The sequence below is a fragment of the Lichenostomus cassidix genome, chromosome 2 (genome assembly GCF_008360975.1).
Source record: "Lichenostomus cassidix isolate B80296 chromosome 2, HeHo_3.0, whole genome shotgun sequence".
NCBI classification, from domain to species: domain Eukaryota; kingdom Metazoa; phylum Chordata; class Aves; order Passeriformes; family Meliphagidae; genus Lichenostomus; species Lichenostomus cassidix.
In genome coordinates this window covers 19,115,137-19,135,131 of record NC_139482.1, presented here as the reverse complement: position 1 = coordinate 19,135,131, position 19,995 = coordinate 19,115,137, and the positions used below count along the sequence as shown (strand labels likewise).

The 19,995-nt window shown below is 34.8% G+C and overlaps 1 protein-coding gene across 1 annotated transcript in view; it reads left to right on the top strand.

Moving 5' to 3' along the window:
* MALRD1 (MAM and LDL receptor class A domain containing 1) overlaps positions 1-19,995 on the top strand; it is a 229,886-nt gene that overhangs the window by 104,175 nt on the left and 105,716 nt on the right. The window contains exons 27-28 of the mRNA XM_085050566.1: positions 9,413-9,658; positions 11,308-11,465. Coding sequence (XP_084906692.1) covers positions 9,413-9,658; positions 11,308-11,465 — 404 coding nt within the window. The remainder of the gene's footprint in view (positions 1-9,412; positions 9,659-11,307; positions 11,466-19,995) is intronic.

The window sequence follows — 19,995 nt, the reverse complement described above, 5'->3', positions numbered from 1 at the left end:
AACACACCTACTCCATATTCTCCATGCAATCATCCTTAAGAGACATCATACACTGAAGGAGTTTCAACTAATTCTTACATGGAAACTATTCCATATGTTTTTCTTTCTCTAACTTTAAAAAAAATCTACGATATTTTTCTGAGATTATAAAATCAGGTCTGTGTAGAGCATTTAGGATATGAGTGACCAGTGGAATGATGCTGTAACAAAATGATTCTTTTTCTGTTTCTTCCTTGTTGGTTTGGTTTTTCGAGGGTTTTCTTGGGATTTTTTTTGTTTGTTTGTTTGTTTTTCTTGGTTTTTTTTGTTTTATTTTGTTTTGGTTGGTGGGGTTTTATTGTTCCATGCTGATTTTTGAATCATTTTAGTAAAAATTCCTACTTCACAAAAAAACTAAAATTTATAGAATTCAGTCAGCAACATAATTAAAATAAATATACATAAAGTAATAGAACAATTAGGAAATCAAAAATATTTTCATTTGAAATATTGCTCAAAACTCTAGAGTGTACTCTAATGGTCAAAGGATATTGCTTATATCAGTCTTTTGCAGTTATAATTAGATCTATAAACGTTTACAGATACATAAATAGAAATAATTTTGGCAGGTTTTGTAACTAATATATAATTACTAGAATAATAAACTTTTATGCTTCAGTGCATAATGTGATCTTCTACTGAAAAGAGGAAAAAATATCTCTTTGTGCAGAACTAATCGAATAACAAAACATTTTAGCTTCCTTTGAAACAGCCAGCATTGACCATTGACTGAGAGAACTGGAATTGGATGTGAAACCAATAAAGTAGAATGTCTAAAGAATTTTAAACCATTTCTGGGAAGAGAAAGAAATAAAAACAAAACTGGAAGCAAACAAAAATAAACAATAAACCCCAAAACAACAGCAACAACAAAAGCCTAGCAAAAACCAATCGACCAACAAAAGAGCTCCCTACAAATACCCCCAAACAAAAACAAGCTTATAAAGAGGACTCATCATTTTTTTTGGAAGATTGACTATGTCTTTATAGTTGCCTCAATTACTTACAGCAGATTGTGAAATTATTTTCTTCATTAGTACCTGAACAGCAACATACTCTCAGATGTATCTACAATAAAATTCCATGCAAGTGACAACTTTCATTTTCACCTATGTAATAATACAAAAGGTTTATCACTATTGTATTTTAAAACTAAGAAATAAACATATTTATTTTTAATCTCTCCTTTCTGGTACAAGAAACAATTCCACATTTTTCACAAAAATGTTAGAAATACTGTAGAATTTGTAGATTGGTTTAAGAGCTTGGTATAAAGCTGCTACTTTTGAATATAAACTAGTCATGCATACAGGTGACTTGAATTCAACTTCTACATATATTATCCTCCACTTATGATGAAAGTTATCCTTTTATTGACTATGAAGGGGAAAAATATATAGTCTGGATTTTGGTGTTGTATTTTCTAAATTTTTTTAAGCTTTCTCCAATTAAATTCCAAGTTTGTGTAATTGTAATCACTCTATCAGTTTAACTGGAAATATTTTCCTTGTACCACCTTTTTAATTCCACAGTTTCTTCTGATTCTTTTTGGTTGTTGGTAGCTCAGACTCTGATCTATCTCCTTTTATTTTGAGCTCTAGTCTTACTAGATTGTGTAATGGTTTGAAAGCAATGTGCCCATTTGCTAAACTAAAAAAGAAAATCCCATCTATTGGTGCCGGTCTAATTTGCAAAATAATGATAAAAATTTAGAATGAGTTATAATTTTAAAAGTTTAAAATATTTTTTCCACCTTTATTTGGGGATTTAGAATTATTTCAGTGCCTAACCAACTACAACATTTGAACATACAATAAATTATAATTAATTTGCAGACATTTCCCATACTTAATTGTTATTTTATGTCAAAGAAACAAAATTTTTCCCCTAGGTATTCCCAGACCTGGAATCTTGGATGTGAAATTAAAGCTCACTAATTCTTTGGATCAGCAGTCAGATGAGAGCAGATTCTGGATTGGGCCCGTAACTGATTATGACTGTAGGAACTACTAGTTTCTTCTGTATTTCCCTTACCTTCCTTTCCAAGCAGAGGAAAGATGAATGGCAGAGCTTACATGGAAAGTGTTGTGGAAATCCTGTGAAGTGTCATCAAGCAACTTCCTCAGGGTTGTCCTTCTAACCATGAGCTGTTCTGCTCTTTCCATGTTCACTCGCTAAGCAGATGTGCTACTACTTGCTTACCTCAAAGTGTGCTGATAAACCCAAACACATGCTGAATAAAGGTGCAGTTAACAAAGTTATTAATGCTTTGGGGAATAAATGGTTGTACTGGATTGGATTAACATTAAATGAGAACCATAAAAAATGCTCCCATGTTAATTGTTCATACTGGCTGGAAAATGATAAGGAACAGAACATCTTAATCACACTAGGTGACTGTAGCAACATTACAGCATAACAGTGCCAAGTGTAATTCTTGTTGCTTTCAAAAACTCACCTCAAAACACTTTTCCTGACTTTATAAGTTTAGTCTTTTTCTTTCAGTGTCTGAGAACAAACATGTTACTCAGACGAAAGGGTGAAGCTGACCGTATTTGAAGCTACATTTCTTTAAGATACTGTGAGATTAAGTACCTTTCTCCTCCATCAAGCATAAGGCATTTTTCATTTTCCTGTTGACCTCTTCAGTGGATGCTTAAATGTGTGTGGAAGGCCATTCAAGACATCAGTGAAATCTTTTAATCATCATGTCCTCTTCAGATGGATGTGGTAAATACAGTAATCCTGAAACTTATTCCTTCTGAGCAATGACAGATGAGGATTCATAGGGGTCATGAGATTCAATTTAATGAGTTTTGGGCAGTTTTCGTTTCTCCTACACCTGACCCTTACTCACATATTTCTGAAGAGTTTAAATATAGCTGTGTTTAAATGTTGTAATTTCTTATAGAATTTCTAAGCAAATTATGTTTCTTGCAGCTCTTTCACACTTTATTTCCCATCTGTACACAACTAAGAATTCTCCAGAAAATTTCCTTTGTAGTTTACATTTCTATTGTTGAATATTAATACTGATTTAAAGGAAGAGATTGACATTTGTAAATGGTAGATATCCCCAACTGATAACAGATGTATCTTTTGTTATCTTCCTCTCTGTATATTGAACAGTCTTATGTCAAATTAAAGCCATGGCTGGACCACCTCATTGTGTCTAACATGGTGAAGAAAACACCATTTTCTGAAAAACATCTGAGGTCTTGTGGACATATAATAGAAAGACTATTTGCTTCTTATACTGCGTCTTTTTAAACATGTTTTTTAAAGGCATGTTGCCTGTATTTGCCAGAGAAAAGTTTCTCAACATACTTTAGTTCATGCTTTCAGCTCTGGGACCAGTGCTTCTCAGGTTCTGGGTCTCCATGTCCACTGTCTTCTCTTACCAAGGGTAAATCTGGCCAGGATGGTGTTCAGCCCTCTGGTCTCGAAGTCAGGGCTGTGACTGTAAATTAGAGCTGGTTGGTCATGCTTTGAATAGGATTTGAGGGAAGTGCTTTCCACGTGTCACATTTACTGAGCACAGTCCAGCAGCTCTGGCAGGTTGTACAAAGGTGATTTGTCACTGCACTGTAGCTTCACCTTCCACTATGTGCTGTGGACAACAGCTTAGGGTTTGGTGGAGAATATGAAAGGAGCACATAGTCCAGTGCAGCCAGTGAAGACCTCTCCCCTTCCAAATTCAGTTGTGACATCGTAAATTCTGTAAGTCCACTGTTTTTTTCTTTGATCTCCTTGTAGAAATTCCCTTCTGACATCCCCAGCTATTCAGAGTTTGTGCAACCCATTTCCCAGGCTCAGACTGTTCTGATTTATGGGTCTGCTTTACTTCAAGCCATACTTTAGACTCAATCTCCAGACTTTTCTTCCGTTAGAAATGCAGGCAGTGAAACCACTGAGCAGAGCCTGCCCATGGCCCCTGGAAATGCAGATGCCAAACCTTCTTCCACCCTTCAAGCATCAGATAGCAGATGGACCATTAAACCAGAGGTCACAGCTAAACCATTTTGGGCTCTAAGGTGGAGATGTTACCGGTTATGCAGCAGTCCAGGCACTCATAAAAGCACTGTTACATTGATCTGCTTCAGGCAAGATATTGGTCTATAGTTATAAAATGCTTTTTATATGATCTTCAGGTTGTACTTCTAAAGGACATGCTACAGCTTTTTGACATATTTTTAGGATTGTGGATTTGATACCTAGGGAATGCTTCTTCTTTCTGTGTCTTTACTAAGGAGTTCATGTAGTAAATATTTAGATTTTATTTATTTGAGCCAGAACATGGCAAATGAAAATTTTGTTCAATATAATTTTATTTTGGATTTTTGCTAAGAGTTAACTCAGGAGTGTGAGTTAAGCTTTGCACTTTCATTATTATTTAATCTCTCTCACGGTAGTAAATGCATATGATGAATATTATTGTTTCTGAAAAAGTTTTGCTTAAAACTAGGTGTGGATTCCTTTTCTCTTAGTATTTCTTTGTCCACCCTCAAGAGGATAGGTTATAAATTTCAACATGGCTTTGGAAAGGGAAGACTGTTTAAAAGAGCTGATATATCACTGTTCCCATAAAGTGTATGTCCTCTTACAGCAGTTTTCCTTGCTTGTTATTTTCTTTATGTTAGGGACATAAATCACTTGATTAGCATTGGAATAATAATGTTAATATATATTTTGTCTTGTTTCAGTTTTCTGGCAAAGAACAAATCAGTCTTGATGCTATTGCAACAGAAGGAGTGTCTTTCAATGAATCCAGGCCTAGGTCTCTTCTTATTCAGCATGGGCATTTACCACCCAAAGAGAGTAAATAAAAATTTCCTTTTAAGCTGACCAACTAGCATGTTTTATAGATTAAAGAGGTGTAGAATTACTCGAGCAACATGGAAAGTATGCAATATTTCTATTACTGAAGGTAGCAGTATGCCAGTACTGTAAGAGTGGAGGAGTTAAAAAGACCTAGCACCTCCTTCTCTAGTCAAAACCTGCTTTTTTTTTCTTCTGAGTGAATGCACATTGACATGCATCTGAGGAATTGAAACTGAAACTTTTGCTCTTTATGATATTGTTTTCAGTGTTGCCCTGCTTATAGTAAATGCAGTAAACGCAGTATGAAGAGGCATTAAGTTGCCCATCTTGCCTTCAGCTCAAAATTTCTGGTAACCCTGAACAAAGTAAAGCACCATGTCAGGACCCATTGAATGTGTCACAGAATGGATATGGCTTAAAATCTTAAATTAGTGACAGATAAAAAACAATGCTTTTCTAATAACAAAGTATATACAAGGAAAACAAAGATTCTTCAGCGCTCTGTCATGGATGGAGACAATAATATTGAACATTGATAGGCTACCTGGCTGTTTATATTTTTGATTCTTTTTGTCTCTGAGGTTAATTACTGGATCTGATTACTGGAAAAGAATTCTCTTGTGGTTTTGTGTGCAAATGGACAAGAGAAGAAACCAGTGGAGGAAGTTTTGATTGTTGGAGAAGCTTTCATCTGCTCTGTCTTTTACATGGTAGTAACTCAGGTTAACAATTTCTTCTAAAATTCCCTTTTGCAAATGAGCTCAAGCTGTTGTTCTTCTAACTTTTAATTTTCAGAATGCAAATCAAAATGTCAAGGTAGTTGCAAGGCTTACAAAACCAAATGTTTGCATTTGATTCCAGAAAAAAAGGCCATTTCCTTAAAAAAAAAAAACAACTGATATAGTAGAATACTTTTTAAATCATTTTTTTTCCCAACAAGATCTGAAAATCTTTGTAAATTCTTTTAATTTCTAAAGCTTTTCTTTTGAAATGAGATGCATTTTTCACATTCCTGCACTGACAAGTCGGTGTTACTATGCATCATCAACAGTGATGAAAGCACTTTCCTCTGTGTCCTTGGGCTATGCTGGAGAGATACTAGAGGAAAGATGTTCTTGTTAACAAATTATTTTTTTAAGGACCCATAGATTTCAGTCATACAATAATGTCAACTCAGAGCAAGAAGGATAATGGAGTAATTGTTGCAGGGAAAAACTCAGAGATCTAAATTATCCAGCGAGCCCTTATCCCTGGGATGACACTCTCTCCGTCTGCTGATTAATTACTCTGACCTCTATACCAGATTATGGTTCTAAAGGAGCTCTAGCTTTGATTTAAGAGCAGGTATGCTTCTAGTTATGTGAATGTAAATAAAGTATTTTGAAAATATTTCGAAGCAGATCTAGATTTTCACACCTATTAATGAATTATTCTGGTAATTGCAAACTATACCATTCATTTGGTTTGATTTACGTTTGGAAAACATAGATGTTGATACTATTAAATATAATAAGTTTATGAAGGTTAACAGCTTATTAAATTTAACAACTTTAAAATAAGCCAAATTAGAACAATCTGGCCACTTCTGGAAAGGATAATATAAAATGTTTTTACAAATATATTAATAGCAAAAGGAGGGGCAAGGAAAACCTCAATTTTTTATTGAATGCAGGGAGGAATATAATTACCAAAGATGAAGAAAAGGCTGAGTACTTGAGACCTCCTTTGCCTCAGTTTTCCACAATAAGACGGGTTGTCCGTAGGAAAAATTTATTTTCTCTCTTGATATTTGAAGGTACTTTTTTTTTCAAATTACATTTAAGAGAAACACCCTTATAAAATATGGATATTAACTCTTCTCCTAACTATATGTTTTAAAAAATAAATATTCCACCTGTTGATTTTGCTCAGGGTGTATAAACAAGGCGATTACTGACTGGTGCAACTGTTTTCCTCTGTTGTATAAATCCTCTTCAATTCAAAGATTATTTATCTGAAGGAAAAATGTAAAGATAAGATAAAAGATATTTAACTGAAAGGGGCTGTAAGAGCCCCCTGGGGTCTACTGAAGTCTAGTGTGTTGATATAGTTATCACACAGAACAAAAAATCTACCCACTAATAATCTTCAAGAAACACTGATTGGAGGAAAAATTTACTGAACCTTGTAAAGGAGAAGTTTTTCTCAATTAAATATGTCTCTCACACCCACAGAAATCTACATAACAGTGTTTGAACAACTGGGATTGAGAAAAATTATTGAAGAAAGGGAGAGAGCTCTAAACAAAATTCCTTTTCATGTAGGTCTGGGGTTGTTTTTTGGGTGGAGGGGAGGTTGTTTGTTTGTTTGGTGAGTTTTTTTTCCCTACAGTTTTAAAGCATTAGAAATGTCATTTAAAGAGAAGCCATACTATGGAAGTACATCCAGAAGCAAGTCACGTTACAGGCTCAGTTAGGCAGTGCAATATCATTCATTACACATGCTTGAAAAGATTCATTCATGCCGGGATTCAAGATGGATTTTTTTGTTTTTCCTCAGGAAACAAAGACTTCCACTTTTCAACTCTGCTTTTTTTTTTTTTTTCTTTTTTTCCAGCTTGAAATTGGAAGCAATGCTAGAAAAGGACCTCAAAATTCAATAGTTATTGCACTTATTGGTCATTGAACTGCAAGGGAAAGTATTTCAAGGCATGAACTGCATCCTGAAATTTAAATTCCTAGTTTGCTGACAAAATAAATATTTTGCTAAATTCTTACTGCAATCGCATAAAAGAAATGTAGGGTTATAACAACTAGCTCCTAAAAAAAATACGTCATTTAAATTAAGCAGCAATTTTATAATAAATCTCTGTCACTCTTTGGGATACAACACAGATGACCGAAATGCTGAAGAAGCTTTATAAAAGTTTCTGATGGACACTGACTGATTCACCGATAGAATTTCACCATTCTTTTGACCAGGACCATTTTCAGAGGTCATGTACTAATAAAAATCACACTGATGCTTTTATAAAATTGGAGCTGTGAACTTCAAATGAATCTTTTTCTTCTGGTCAGAGATTGCTCATTTTTCTTGTCTCCAGATTTGGAGACCTTTCCCTGATGTTCTTGACTTTCTAAGGCAGTATTAGATTTTTATTCTGACTTGCTTCTTTTTGATCAGGAATTTTTCCTCCTTTCTCTGAGCAAGTGTTAAAGCCGAATCATATGCAGTCTTTTCGAGCAAACCTGATACATAGTTTTATGTTACTAAGAAATAGGAATTAAAAATTATTTTAGGAATTATTCAGGAATTCATAGTTTCCCTGGAAATCTTGCAAGCTATTTCTATTGTATTTCAATATGTATTTGTATTGTAGATTTATTTTAATAAGGATTGTGCTAGGAGGATTTTTACTTAAAAAGGAGAGGTTAACATTTGTTTATTTTAACTGACGTGTAGGAATAAAATTACTTCTTTTCACTTCACCCAAAACCTACAGCAAAGGGTTCTGACAATGTTTTTTCACTTTGGGGATTTTGTAATTTGAAGTCTGGCTTAAACAAATGTCATGGGGTGGACGTTGCCAATACAACAACTGAATACCCCATCTCTTATTTTCTTTTTTACTAATAAGTCAGTTTTTCTGACCTCATATTAAAATTCAGCCATATGTGAATTTCACATATCTCCTTTAAATTATTAAAGTAGTAATGGAAACAAGTTTTAGCACCATGTGATTTTTAGTATCAATTAACTCAGATTCTCCTTGTACTTGTGTAATTTTCCGACATGTACATATTCTAATTTTTTCTGTTGAGCTAATATCTTGATGTTCCTATTTTTAAGTAAAATTATGCTTGTTCATTTATTTCTGGCAGAGCAGAATGTACAAAGTAAATGGTTAGGGGTCCATTGCACAATGTTGTGTTTCACTTCTTCATTACAGAATGTACAGAAGTGGCTACGTTTTATTCAGAGTCCTGCAGAAATTGATCTGAAATGAAAACATGAAACTTGTGAATAGATCCTGTGATCTGAATCTTACAATCTTTTGGCTGCACAATAGCAGAATTATCTCTCAACAGTGGCAGGAATACTGCACAGAAAGGACACCATCGACCTACTGAACTCATAAAAAAAAAATCCATTAAAAGGCAAACCTGTGTAGTTAAAACAGAAAAGTTTTCTCTTCCAAATTAGGGCTCCTAAAGTAGGCTCAACTTTGCAGCTAAAATAAAATGATTTAATTCAACACCACATGAAAGGAGAATGTCAGCAATTAAGTCAGACTAGAAAGCTTTGTTAGTGAAGGAATGCCTGGCTGGAGCTTGCCCTCTGAGGCTTTACAAGGGAAACAGTCATTTATTTAGGCAATCACTTGACAAAATACAAAAGAAATAAACTGATAATGGATTGGCACTTCAGGGGAACCAAAGGCTTTTAATAAAACTGCTCTGGACCACCCTCCTCCTCCTAAATATTAAGCTCTCTGAAATGTAACCTTCCAGTAACCTTGCTGGGATGCATGGCACTGTGATTCACCAGGACACCCTTATTCTTCTCTTTTCAGGCTCCTGCTCACATGGCCATAGGCAGTGCCAGAATGGCAAGTGTTACAGACCAGAACAAAGCTGTGATTTTGAAGACAACTGTGGGGATAATACAGACGAGAGTGAATGCGGAACTTCCTGCACCTTTGAGAATGGCAGATGTGGCTGGCAAAACTCCCTGGCTGACAATTTTAACTGGGTGCTAGGGGTCAGCTCGCCTCAAAGTCTTAGACCTCCCGGGGACCACACGCTTGGAAATAGAACTGGTATGTTGTTAGTTCACAAACAAGATACTGTTGTCCTCATGGAATGTCTCATATCTTCACGGGCAGCAGGGGAGCTCTAACGTGTCTAATCAGGGTGTCATTTTTAATGAATTAAATGTGTTAGAATTTAAAAATATTAATTACCATTGTACCATAACTTTATTTTAGGGAAATTGAATCTTAGTTGTTTCTCGTATGAGTCAGGCAAGATAATTTGATACTTGTCTGGAGAGAGACATTTGGTCTGGCTGCAATTTGCAAGGGTGAGTTAGCTCAGCTCTGAGATCCACTGAATCCCACTGCTCCAGAGCTTGAGGTCATTTCCAGGAAGCTTACAGTTTCCCATGGTGACTATTCATACTTTAATTTTAGATAATGTTAAATAAATACATTTAAATAAACAAGCCTCTTTTGTTAGTGCACCTCCTGGTTTTGTTGGCCAAAGCACTGAGTTATCTGCTCTGCTTATTGCTACAAGCTCTGTGCCTTCATCCTCTGCTTTTGAAGGTCCCACAGCTCAGCAAAGGTGTTACCAAAGCTGAGTTCAGAACTGACCTTAAATTGAAATATTTCACAGCAGAGTTGCACAAAGGCATGATAGTAGTTGTTGAATGTTTACATGAACTGCTTAAAGACAAAACCCAATAAACTTGAAAATATGTGGGGGAAAAAAGGTCATTTGCATTGTCTAATAATACATATTTTTAAAGTCTTATCAAAAATGCATCACTGCACTTGTTAAATATATGCTTGACCTCAGGGAAATTTCTTATCCTATAATACTATGGCAAACATCTATGGCAAACATCTTTGACACTTCACTTAGCCAGAGAAGTGTCAAAGTTAGAATTTCTTTATGCAATCTCTAGTGAAATAATTTTTTTTTTGCCTAATTCATATACAAACATTAGTAGATGTGCAATTATAGTTTAAGTGCATTATTTATACTAAATTTATATTTATGTGACATACACGTTTCTTATTTGTACAAAGGAAAAAAAAAAAGAATTTGAAAACTTGGGAGAATTTTTATGCTTCTGATTGAAAAAAAGGATGGAAGACTTAAGGACCATATCAGTGTTGAAAAATTTTAACTCTAGGCATCTATTTTTGCAATTTCCTCTGGCTAAATAATTTATGTGTCCATTAATATTCATACACAGTAAAAATGACCGAAGGTAATATGATCCATCAGGGATACCTAATGATTTATAAATGCATAAAGTTTTTTTCCTGTTTCACAAGTTTTTATGTAGTGTGACTTGCTATTTTGGAGATTGCTTTTCAGGAAACTATATCGTGAAATTTATCAAGGTATGGCTATTTTATGATGTCCTGTCAGAAAAGCAACTAGTGCTGTCCAGCAGGGACATGTAATCAAAATAGGTGGGAAATATGGAAGTGTTCCCACTCATCCACACAGGCCCATCCAACTCTTAAGCTGCTACCACCAGTTTATTCCTGATATAAGAAGTGCACAAGGAATATGATCTGGTCATTTTTTCCCCTATGCTGAGACTGACTGTGAGGGAATGATGAGACTTATGATGGAAGTGTACTTCACACGTCTCTGCATTTACTTTGCTGAGTTTTGGAATCTAATTTAAAAATCTAAAACATTTTCTCAGTAATGCATTATTTCATTTCAGGACAATTCCTGTATCTTGAGGCCAGTGCAATAGGCCAAATAAATGAAAAAGCCCATGTGAAGAGTTCCATATGGAAAGAATCAAGTGGGACTTGTGTGATGAGCTTCTGGTACTTCAAATCATCAAAAGCCACGGGACATATTCGGGTTCTGATTAAGGTATTAAAAAACCCTTTTCTTTGGAATATATTATGTCTCTAGGGGTGTACATGCTCCCACAGAGAGCTTCAGCACTGTGACATTCTGTTGTTTAGCAGACAGACTGGAAGAGCTCCCACGCGCCTCTTGCTTCCGTGCTGCTTTCTATTGCTCCAGTCTCTTGAAAATGCTTTTAGCATTTCTCTTCCAAGAGAAGCTTCTAAAAGCCACAGAAAATCTTTTAAAATCCTCTTTCCCTTTCCCCCTCTTCACATATAGTATATTTCTCTTTGATATTCTCCATGTGAAGTTATTTTCATAGTTTGCTGCCATCTCTATCCTTAGCTATTAGTGTACAGCCCTGTTGTTCTGACGGGATGACACACAAAAAAATGAATTAACAACAAGCACAAAGTGAGAATAAAATGTAAAAATATGACTCCATTGAATTATTTATATTTTTATATAAACAGGTAGAGAGTACATAATCAATTTTATTTAGAATTACATTTTTCTTCACTAAATGTGAGATGACCAAAAAATTATTTAACAAGCCTGTCTAATTATTAATTTGCAAGTGAAAGCGGAGACATTTGAAAAAGTTGGCTGTTCCTTTGTTGTTCATTAAAAAGGATTAACTGCTTGTAAAAGCAGTTTTTAAATCATAATATGATTCTGCCTAGAAATTAATTCTTATGTAGAAATTAATAATAAATGCTGTTCAGACACAGTGACCAAATATACCACTTCAAGACATACCAGAAACCTATTCAAAAGACAGTGAATGTACTTGTGCTTACTTGAATCTGTGCAAGGAGTTCTGTTTTTTTAAATATAAATCATGATGCAATTTATTTGCCATATGTCTGTTAACTTCCCTCTCTACAATATCTCTAATAATGTCTTGGTGAACTGCATTAAAGTTTCTGTTTTATTTCCATGCATATGTTGACCGAATTAACTTTAAATGGTAAATTATATTTTTTCCTTGAAAATAAATTATTAGAAATTATTTCTCCAATATTCTGGATAATATAAAGATAGTTTAAAAGCCTGAAAGATAAAATACTTCAACAGGCTTTAATATCTAGAGATACGACCTAGGATATGTCTGCCTGAAATATAAAAACAATGAACCCCTTGACAGGCATTAGGAGATTTTATTCCTCAGTAAGTCCAAACACCTACAAATAACAACAGACCACACATCAAGTCACTGTATAGTTACTGAGATGTATTTTTACAGTTCTTTTTCCTAGAAAGACTCAAATTTGTAAAGGAGGCAAGTAGATTAAAGAAAACTAATAGTTGTTGTTTAAAAATAATTTTCAATTGTTAATGTAATAAAAAACAAAAAGAAAAATAGATCCAATTACATAAAATTATGACCAAAATAAATATTTATCTTAACTCAAAGTTCAGATTATATTCTCATTTCATTACTGCAGTATATAACTTGTGGCAGCCAAATATTGTAATTATAAACATTTCAGGATTGCTTAATTTTAGTTATAAACTAACTTGCAAACTAAGTTTGGTGGAAAATACATACCAGGTGCATCAGCCATGTGTGCGTGGTTTGCTTGCATTATTGGTGTCACTGTTGATTGTGTCCAGTAATTATTTTTTCCACCCTCAGGATGGACAAAGTGTTTTAATTTCTTTTTTAATTATTAACCTGAGCAGAGGTTTGCTAGATAGTTATCCATATCATAATAATCTGTAGAGATTATTTTCTACTGCACTGAAATATTTTTTTTTATTTTCATGGAATTTTCTATATGACAATCAGTAAAATTTCCTTTTTCTAGGTTTTGGGAATATTCTTTATGTTTTCTTTTTGTTTTATTCTGTATTTATTTTTGTTTTAGTTTACTTATTTCTATTTATTTTACACTGAGACATTGCCGTCTTCTTATTTTCACCTTATTTTATTATCCTAATAAACTCAAGACATTATTTTTATATTATTTTAAACCCTCATCGCCAGGGAACTTAAAGATATTTTTAAAGGCAGTGTGAATAGAAGACATTTGAGTCATGACTTATTCTTTTTTTTTTTCTTTTAATGAAAGCAAGAATTCTACCTGAATATAGGAAAATTATTCTCATTGTTGTACCTGGGATTTCGTGCAGATCAGATTAAGTTTACCAGTTATGCTGCTTATAAGGATCCATAAGGCAATATTTTAATTAGAGTTTCTATTTAGCAGCATCTGTAAGAATAAAATCTAATTAAACAACACATAGTCATGGGAAGTCATGCTGAACCTTCTCCTGCTGGTCCAAAACTGCAATATCTAGATGTTTCTATCCAGACCGAACATCTCTTGATTTAAAGTAAAGTTAATGTCAGTGAAATCTCATCTGTAGGTAGTGATTAGTTGAAAATGAAAGGAAGAGGAGATGATCTGAGAAATAATTACCATCTCAACTTTAAAAACTTAGCAAACTGTCTGTGGCTGAAGTCATCCTGTCCACTGAAAATTTAACTGAGAGTGAAGGCTACATATTCAGTGGCACAGCAATGAGCAATAGCATGAGGAAATATTTTATAGAGACAGAATGAGGAAGACTTTTCTTCCAGAATTACCACAGGGGAACAAAAATGGTAATGAAGAGTAAAAAGCCATTTAAAAAAAAAATCATAACTCATGGTATGCATCAGTGTCTTTTCTTAATATTTGCGTTGTTTTTTAGGAAGTCTAAGAATATTATCAATCATAATACTAAAACAATACCTCAGATTGTGAGATAAACAAAAACTAAAAACTAAAAGCTCATAAAGGAGGTACTATATCCAAGCACGGACTTCTTCTGTTAAGGCTTGTTTCTAGAGAAAATCAATTCATTTTCCTAAAGGAATTTTTCTGAAGTTACTGTTGTTTTAATTTTTTCTCTTGAAATTGTACTATATCTTCTTTGAAGAAAACCCTCTGTATATGGAAGAATAATAATCCAGTCAAAGTGATGGGTTTTTGAACTAGATGTAAACATATAGTATTCTTCAAATCGACCCCCTCAACCTTTATGCAAACAAAAGATGTTGACAGTGCAGCTATTTATGAAGACTGAAATACCCAACTCACCACCCATTCAAATTCAAATTACAAAGTTTTTAATAGCAGTGAAAAAGCAAACAGAATATTCTCCAAAGAGATTTTGATATAACTAATCAAAACTTTTTCCGGTGAGGTTTGAGATATTCCATTCTTGTCTGTGGCAGTTGTAAGAGATTACAATCCATTCTAGCAGATGTTTCTAAGATAAAGTGCAGCATATTCACTGTGCCAGTTTTGGTGGTGATGGTGGGGTACCTCAGCAGCACTCAGTACCAGTTTATTTTATGAGTCAGAATAAAGAGTGTATTTTTAAACACACCTTTAGAGACTCAAGGAAGAATTATTATGTAAAAGAGATAATGCATTATATTATTCTGCTGATCTAAACATAAGTTTTCGACTGCTGCATAAGTTTTCTCTGCCATAAAAAAAAAAAGCAAGTCCTAATAACATAGTAAGAAAGGAGCAACAAAAGGATATTTGTTGAAGACAATTTTTGTGGTATCAATGTTAATTGCTTTGCATACAGACATTTAATTTAAAAAGATAATTTAGGATCTAGTGTAGGTAGGGGAAGATTCTTTCAAAGATTTGGAAGAAGCCTCTAAAAACAAATACGCAGGTGAACAGAGAAGGTGAAACTCGTCATTAGTAACTCCCTCTGCTGACAGTGACAAGGCCAATACACACAGGATCTCATTAGGAAGTTCCAGTGGACCTTGCCCAGGCATTTAATTAATTCCATCCAGTTACAAATGAGCAAAGTCACAATGATATTCAGGAAGACAAGAAGCGCATGGCAGCGCAGGGCATGGGAAGCAGGGTCCCGTTTCCACAGCAGCAGCAGCAGCAGCCTGAGCTGGCCAGGGCAGCAGCAGGTGGAGCAGCACCCAGCCTCCTCCAGCTGCACAGACTGATGCTGCACACACACTCTTACCTTGGCTGCCGCTTCTCAGCAAAAGCTGGAAGCCATCACAGTTGTTCTCTTGATATTGTTATTGCTTTTATCCAGCCTGAAGCAGACAGGAGAGGGTTGGTGATGTACAAATGTATGGCTTAGCAGGTGCCACAGGCAGGGGTAGATGACTCCGTGGATTTTCTAATTCCCTGGTTACTTTTGGTGGAGCAGCCTACTACCCCTGGGCTGCCAACATGAAAATCTGAAGTGGAGGTGCTGCAGATGCCAGCTAGTATATGCAGGACATTTGTATTTGTAGGATCAAGTGGTTTAACATGACATTTTCACAAATCAATATAATAGACCCTATTTCTGTGGGAAGTCACTCAAGAATAAGGCTTAAGGAAACTGCTTATTCTACTTCACAGCATAAAATAGAATGTGTATTTTCACATCGATTCTTCTCACTGACTGCATGAAAAACAATTGACTCTTCACATTAATGTAGAAGTTAGAGATTGCATCGGGTTCAGATAGCCTCAAAGCAGATTTTCTGACCTCCATGAAACTAGAGGAAGAAATTTTCAAATTTTCAAAGATTTGCTTGAATGCTTCACTTAAGAGTTTGCCGAACTTCAAGTCATGCTCTGAACAATGCAGAATATGTGTAGATTTATTAAACATAGACAAAATGTTTATTTTTTAGACGAAATTTAATTATTAGCAAAATTCTTTGAAACTGATAACAAAATGTAAATTTTCCTAGTATTTAGTTCCACATAGCAGCATCACAGCAAAGGCCTTCATTTAATGAGTATCTACTGCTATCAAAAGGACCCAGTCATAAACTATTTACTCCCATTACTGGCCTGTGAACTACTATTAAAACTCTTATTTGAGTCAATGAACTATCTCATCTGACTAATGAGTTTGAGCAAGGGACTATTTGTCCCAAGAGTCTTGAGGGAAATCAGTAGAGATATTGTGAAATAGACTATTACTTGTCAAGAGTAACTTTTATGGCATCTTTACTTCCCAGAGCAAGATAATTTTTTATTTGTGTTCCCTGAATCTCAAACAGGACTTTCCATCTTTTTAGGCGTTGTTTCAAACAGGGTTGTTTTAGGCCTGTTTTTGACACAATGACATAAGCACATTTCCAAGCAAATTGAGCATGAGACAGTGATTAAATAGGAATAAGTCAGATTTCAGGGAAAGCATAATTTTTCAAAAACAATTTACATAGAAGGTACAAACAAATATGCACAACTGTAGGAAAGTGCAGACACCATTCAGTGTGTTTTATTTTCTCAGATGAGTGCATTAGGAAATTATTTCAATCTTCTCATTGTCAGTTACTGAAGCATGTAATTCTTTGAACCCCTTTACTGCAACCAGATGTAAGCATTCATTCCAAAGATTTGGTGAGAGAGAATAATATATTTGAACATCATTTGAGGGAAAATGTGTTTTGAAGATGAGTTAAAGAATCACTCTTGTACTTTGTGTTTTTCTTGTGAAAACAGAGGATTTGTGACTTAAAATAATTGTTTTTCTAGAAACACATATAAGTGAAATTTTTCATATGTGGATTATTAAGAGTTTTTTTGTTTAAATTTTTTGAGAACTTGGCCTTTTCCTCCCTTAGGAGGTGAGTGTGATGAATAGTATAGGATTAGTGTGACTGGGGCATGTGTCTGTCCTGCAGAGCAGGGTCTGGTAAAAACCCAGGCAGTCTGACAGATTTAGGGAGTGATGCACACCAAGTCATAGCAGCAACTCAGCAATACCCTGTGACATTCCACCTGAGCCACCAGCTGTGTGTCCCAGAGCTAATACCACTCTCCTAATTTCTACCCCAGTCTGCCACCATATAGCATAATTGGCATGGATAACAAATGCACTTTCAGTCTCCTCCACACTGCACAGTTCTTCAGTGTTTCGCTGAACACATTCGCCAAGTCAGAGATCTCTGAGGTGATTCACTTTATTGATTTGTTGGCTCATAATCTCATAGAGTGCTATTGCATAGCTTCTTTTTAGCATTTGAGACTTTGAAGTGATTTTGGGATCTTTGCAGGTCAGACATATTTTGCTCTTTTCTAACACTGTTTAGGGCACACGTTCAACAGTGAAAGTTGTGATTTAAATGGATCTCAGGGCAGAGTTCTTTGAAGGATCACAGAACTGCTGTTTAAAGATTTTTACTGAAGCAACAGACATCAAAATCAGATTTTTTTGTAACAATTGTGAAACAGACATAGGACTTTGTCTGAATGATAGCCTCTGATGTATAGCCTTGAGCTTTTTGCATTTTCCATACCTCTTCTTCTAAAGAATTCAGAAATTTATTTAACTATTTTTTTGAGGTAATAAATAATGCAAAATGTAACCTTGTGCCTGCTGATACCTCTTACAAAGCATAAACCACTGATCAGATATAAAACCCCAAGACAGGACCTAATTTTCCTGATCAACAAACCCACTTGGAAAAAAAGCCTCACATTTCTAGGAAATGTTTTAAGAAAAAACCTGAACATTTCTAAGAGTTCTACTTGACCTCAGAAAAGATGGAAGATCTTTCTTTTTCATTTTTTATTTCTCATCCTTTTTTACACCCTGAAGCCCCTTGGTCTTCCACCAAGGAAAGTATCTTCATTTTTTCCAAATAAACACTGAACTGTGCAGATGTCATACTGTGAAGCTTCAGCAAGATCAGATGTAGCACTAGCACTCATGATGCAGAACATTAATTTGTTCCCAGTTTTATATTCCCTTAATACAATTTTATTTTTAATTTGCAGATCAGTTTTAGTGCTCTGGAGATGTTCTGGTTTCTGGTAGTCCTTGATCTTTTGCAGTCTTGCAGCATCAAGTTGTAGCGTGCTGAAAATTACTTTGATTAATCAATAAGGGTTCTTATCATAAGTGTCTAGTTTTTATCCTTACAGAATCTTTTTCAGTTTCTGACCTTCAGCTTTGAATCCTCTTTAGCTCCAGAAGAAATCAAAACAAAAAACCTCAAAAAAACCCCCAAACCAGTTGTGTTTATGTATTTACCATAGTTTATTTTACAAAGACGGAAGGATCTGATTCCAGGTAATTTCATGTGAGAGTCAGATAGGGATGTTTCAGACTAGGGATGTTTTAATACCTATATTGATGACTGTAATTATCTCTAAGTGTATTTGTTTGTAGGTTGAACCCAGGGCATTAGGTAGAATTGTTTTATCATTGCATGCACTGACATCCAGGATGCTTGTAGAGAGCAGATGTTATTTGCAGCAGAGAATAATATCAGTGCAGTGGGAGCTTAGAGAGACACCAGGTTCTTCCCACCAGCTTATACGGAAACAAATGCATCCATAACTTGGTAACTTCGTGTTGCTTGCTGGTGAGAGGGTCATTGCAGCTCAGAGATTAATTTCCTGCCCACTCATGGTACCCCCAGAGCCCATTCATAGCAGTTTCTTTTCTTTGTAGACTCAGATTCTTCCAAGAGTTCTTTCTGTTCAGTCACACACCTCAGGTTTCCAGCTTCCCTCAGCACTTCCCAATGCTCCTCACTCTTTTGTAAATTGTTTCTGCAAGGGTTTGCCAGGCTGTATTTGTAAAGGCAAAAAAGATCAGGGAGCTCATATAAGGAATTTTAAACTACTCTTAAAATTACAGAAACCATGTTAACCTGATTTTCTGTTCAAATAAGTGAAGTCATGAGGGATGACACCATAATACTACTAAAATCAGGAGTTACAGATCATTTGCATTTAGTCTGGAATATGTAGGTGTAAATGTGTGGTCTGCAGGATATATTTGATTTTGCCTTCAGTAGGAGCACTAAAAGAAGGAGACGAACAATAAGAATTGCATTTCTTATCTCCCACATACCAGATCAGTAGAGGCTCTTAATCTATCTGTGATAGTAATTTTTCTGTAGCTCCAGTTGTTTAGATAATATAAAAAGTTTGTGGGGTTTTTTGTTTTGTTGGTTGGTTGTTTTGTTGTTTTTTTTTTAATAAATAAATCTTTATTATAAACATGGATCTCATGGCATTAGAAAATAAGGAGAACTATTTAATCTTTAGCTGTAATTCTGGGCTGTCATGTGAACCAGGAATAACTAGGTGTAGTCAAAATATGAGCATTTTCTTAGTAGAATTGGGGTCTTGTTTTCTAAAGAAAGTGAGCATACTATAAAAACCCCCAATTTACCAAATAAACAAGAAACCCCAAGCCTTTGAGACTGTATCTATCAAAACATGATGTGGATGTTTTTCAGATTTTTATAGTAAATGAAAACTACCAGCCCAACCTTTTTGCTTAATTTTCAAATTCATACAAGTAAAAAAAAAAATCTTATAATGGAAAACATTCTTGTTTCTGGGATAACAATCATTGAATAAAAATACAGTGATATATTTTAAAGTTATTTTAATTCTAACTATTACAATAGGAAAACAATTAGAAGCATGGTGAACAAAAAAGGGAAGTAACCTTATTTTTATTTCCTTGCAAAATCATCTCTTTTCTCTAAACCATTAGATGTCACCACACCTTTCTTATTATAATTATAGGATAACGTTTGATACCA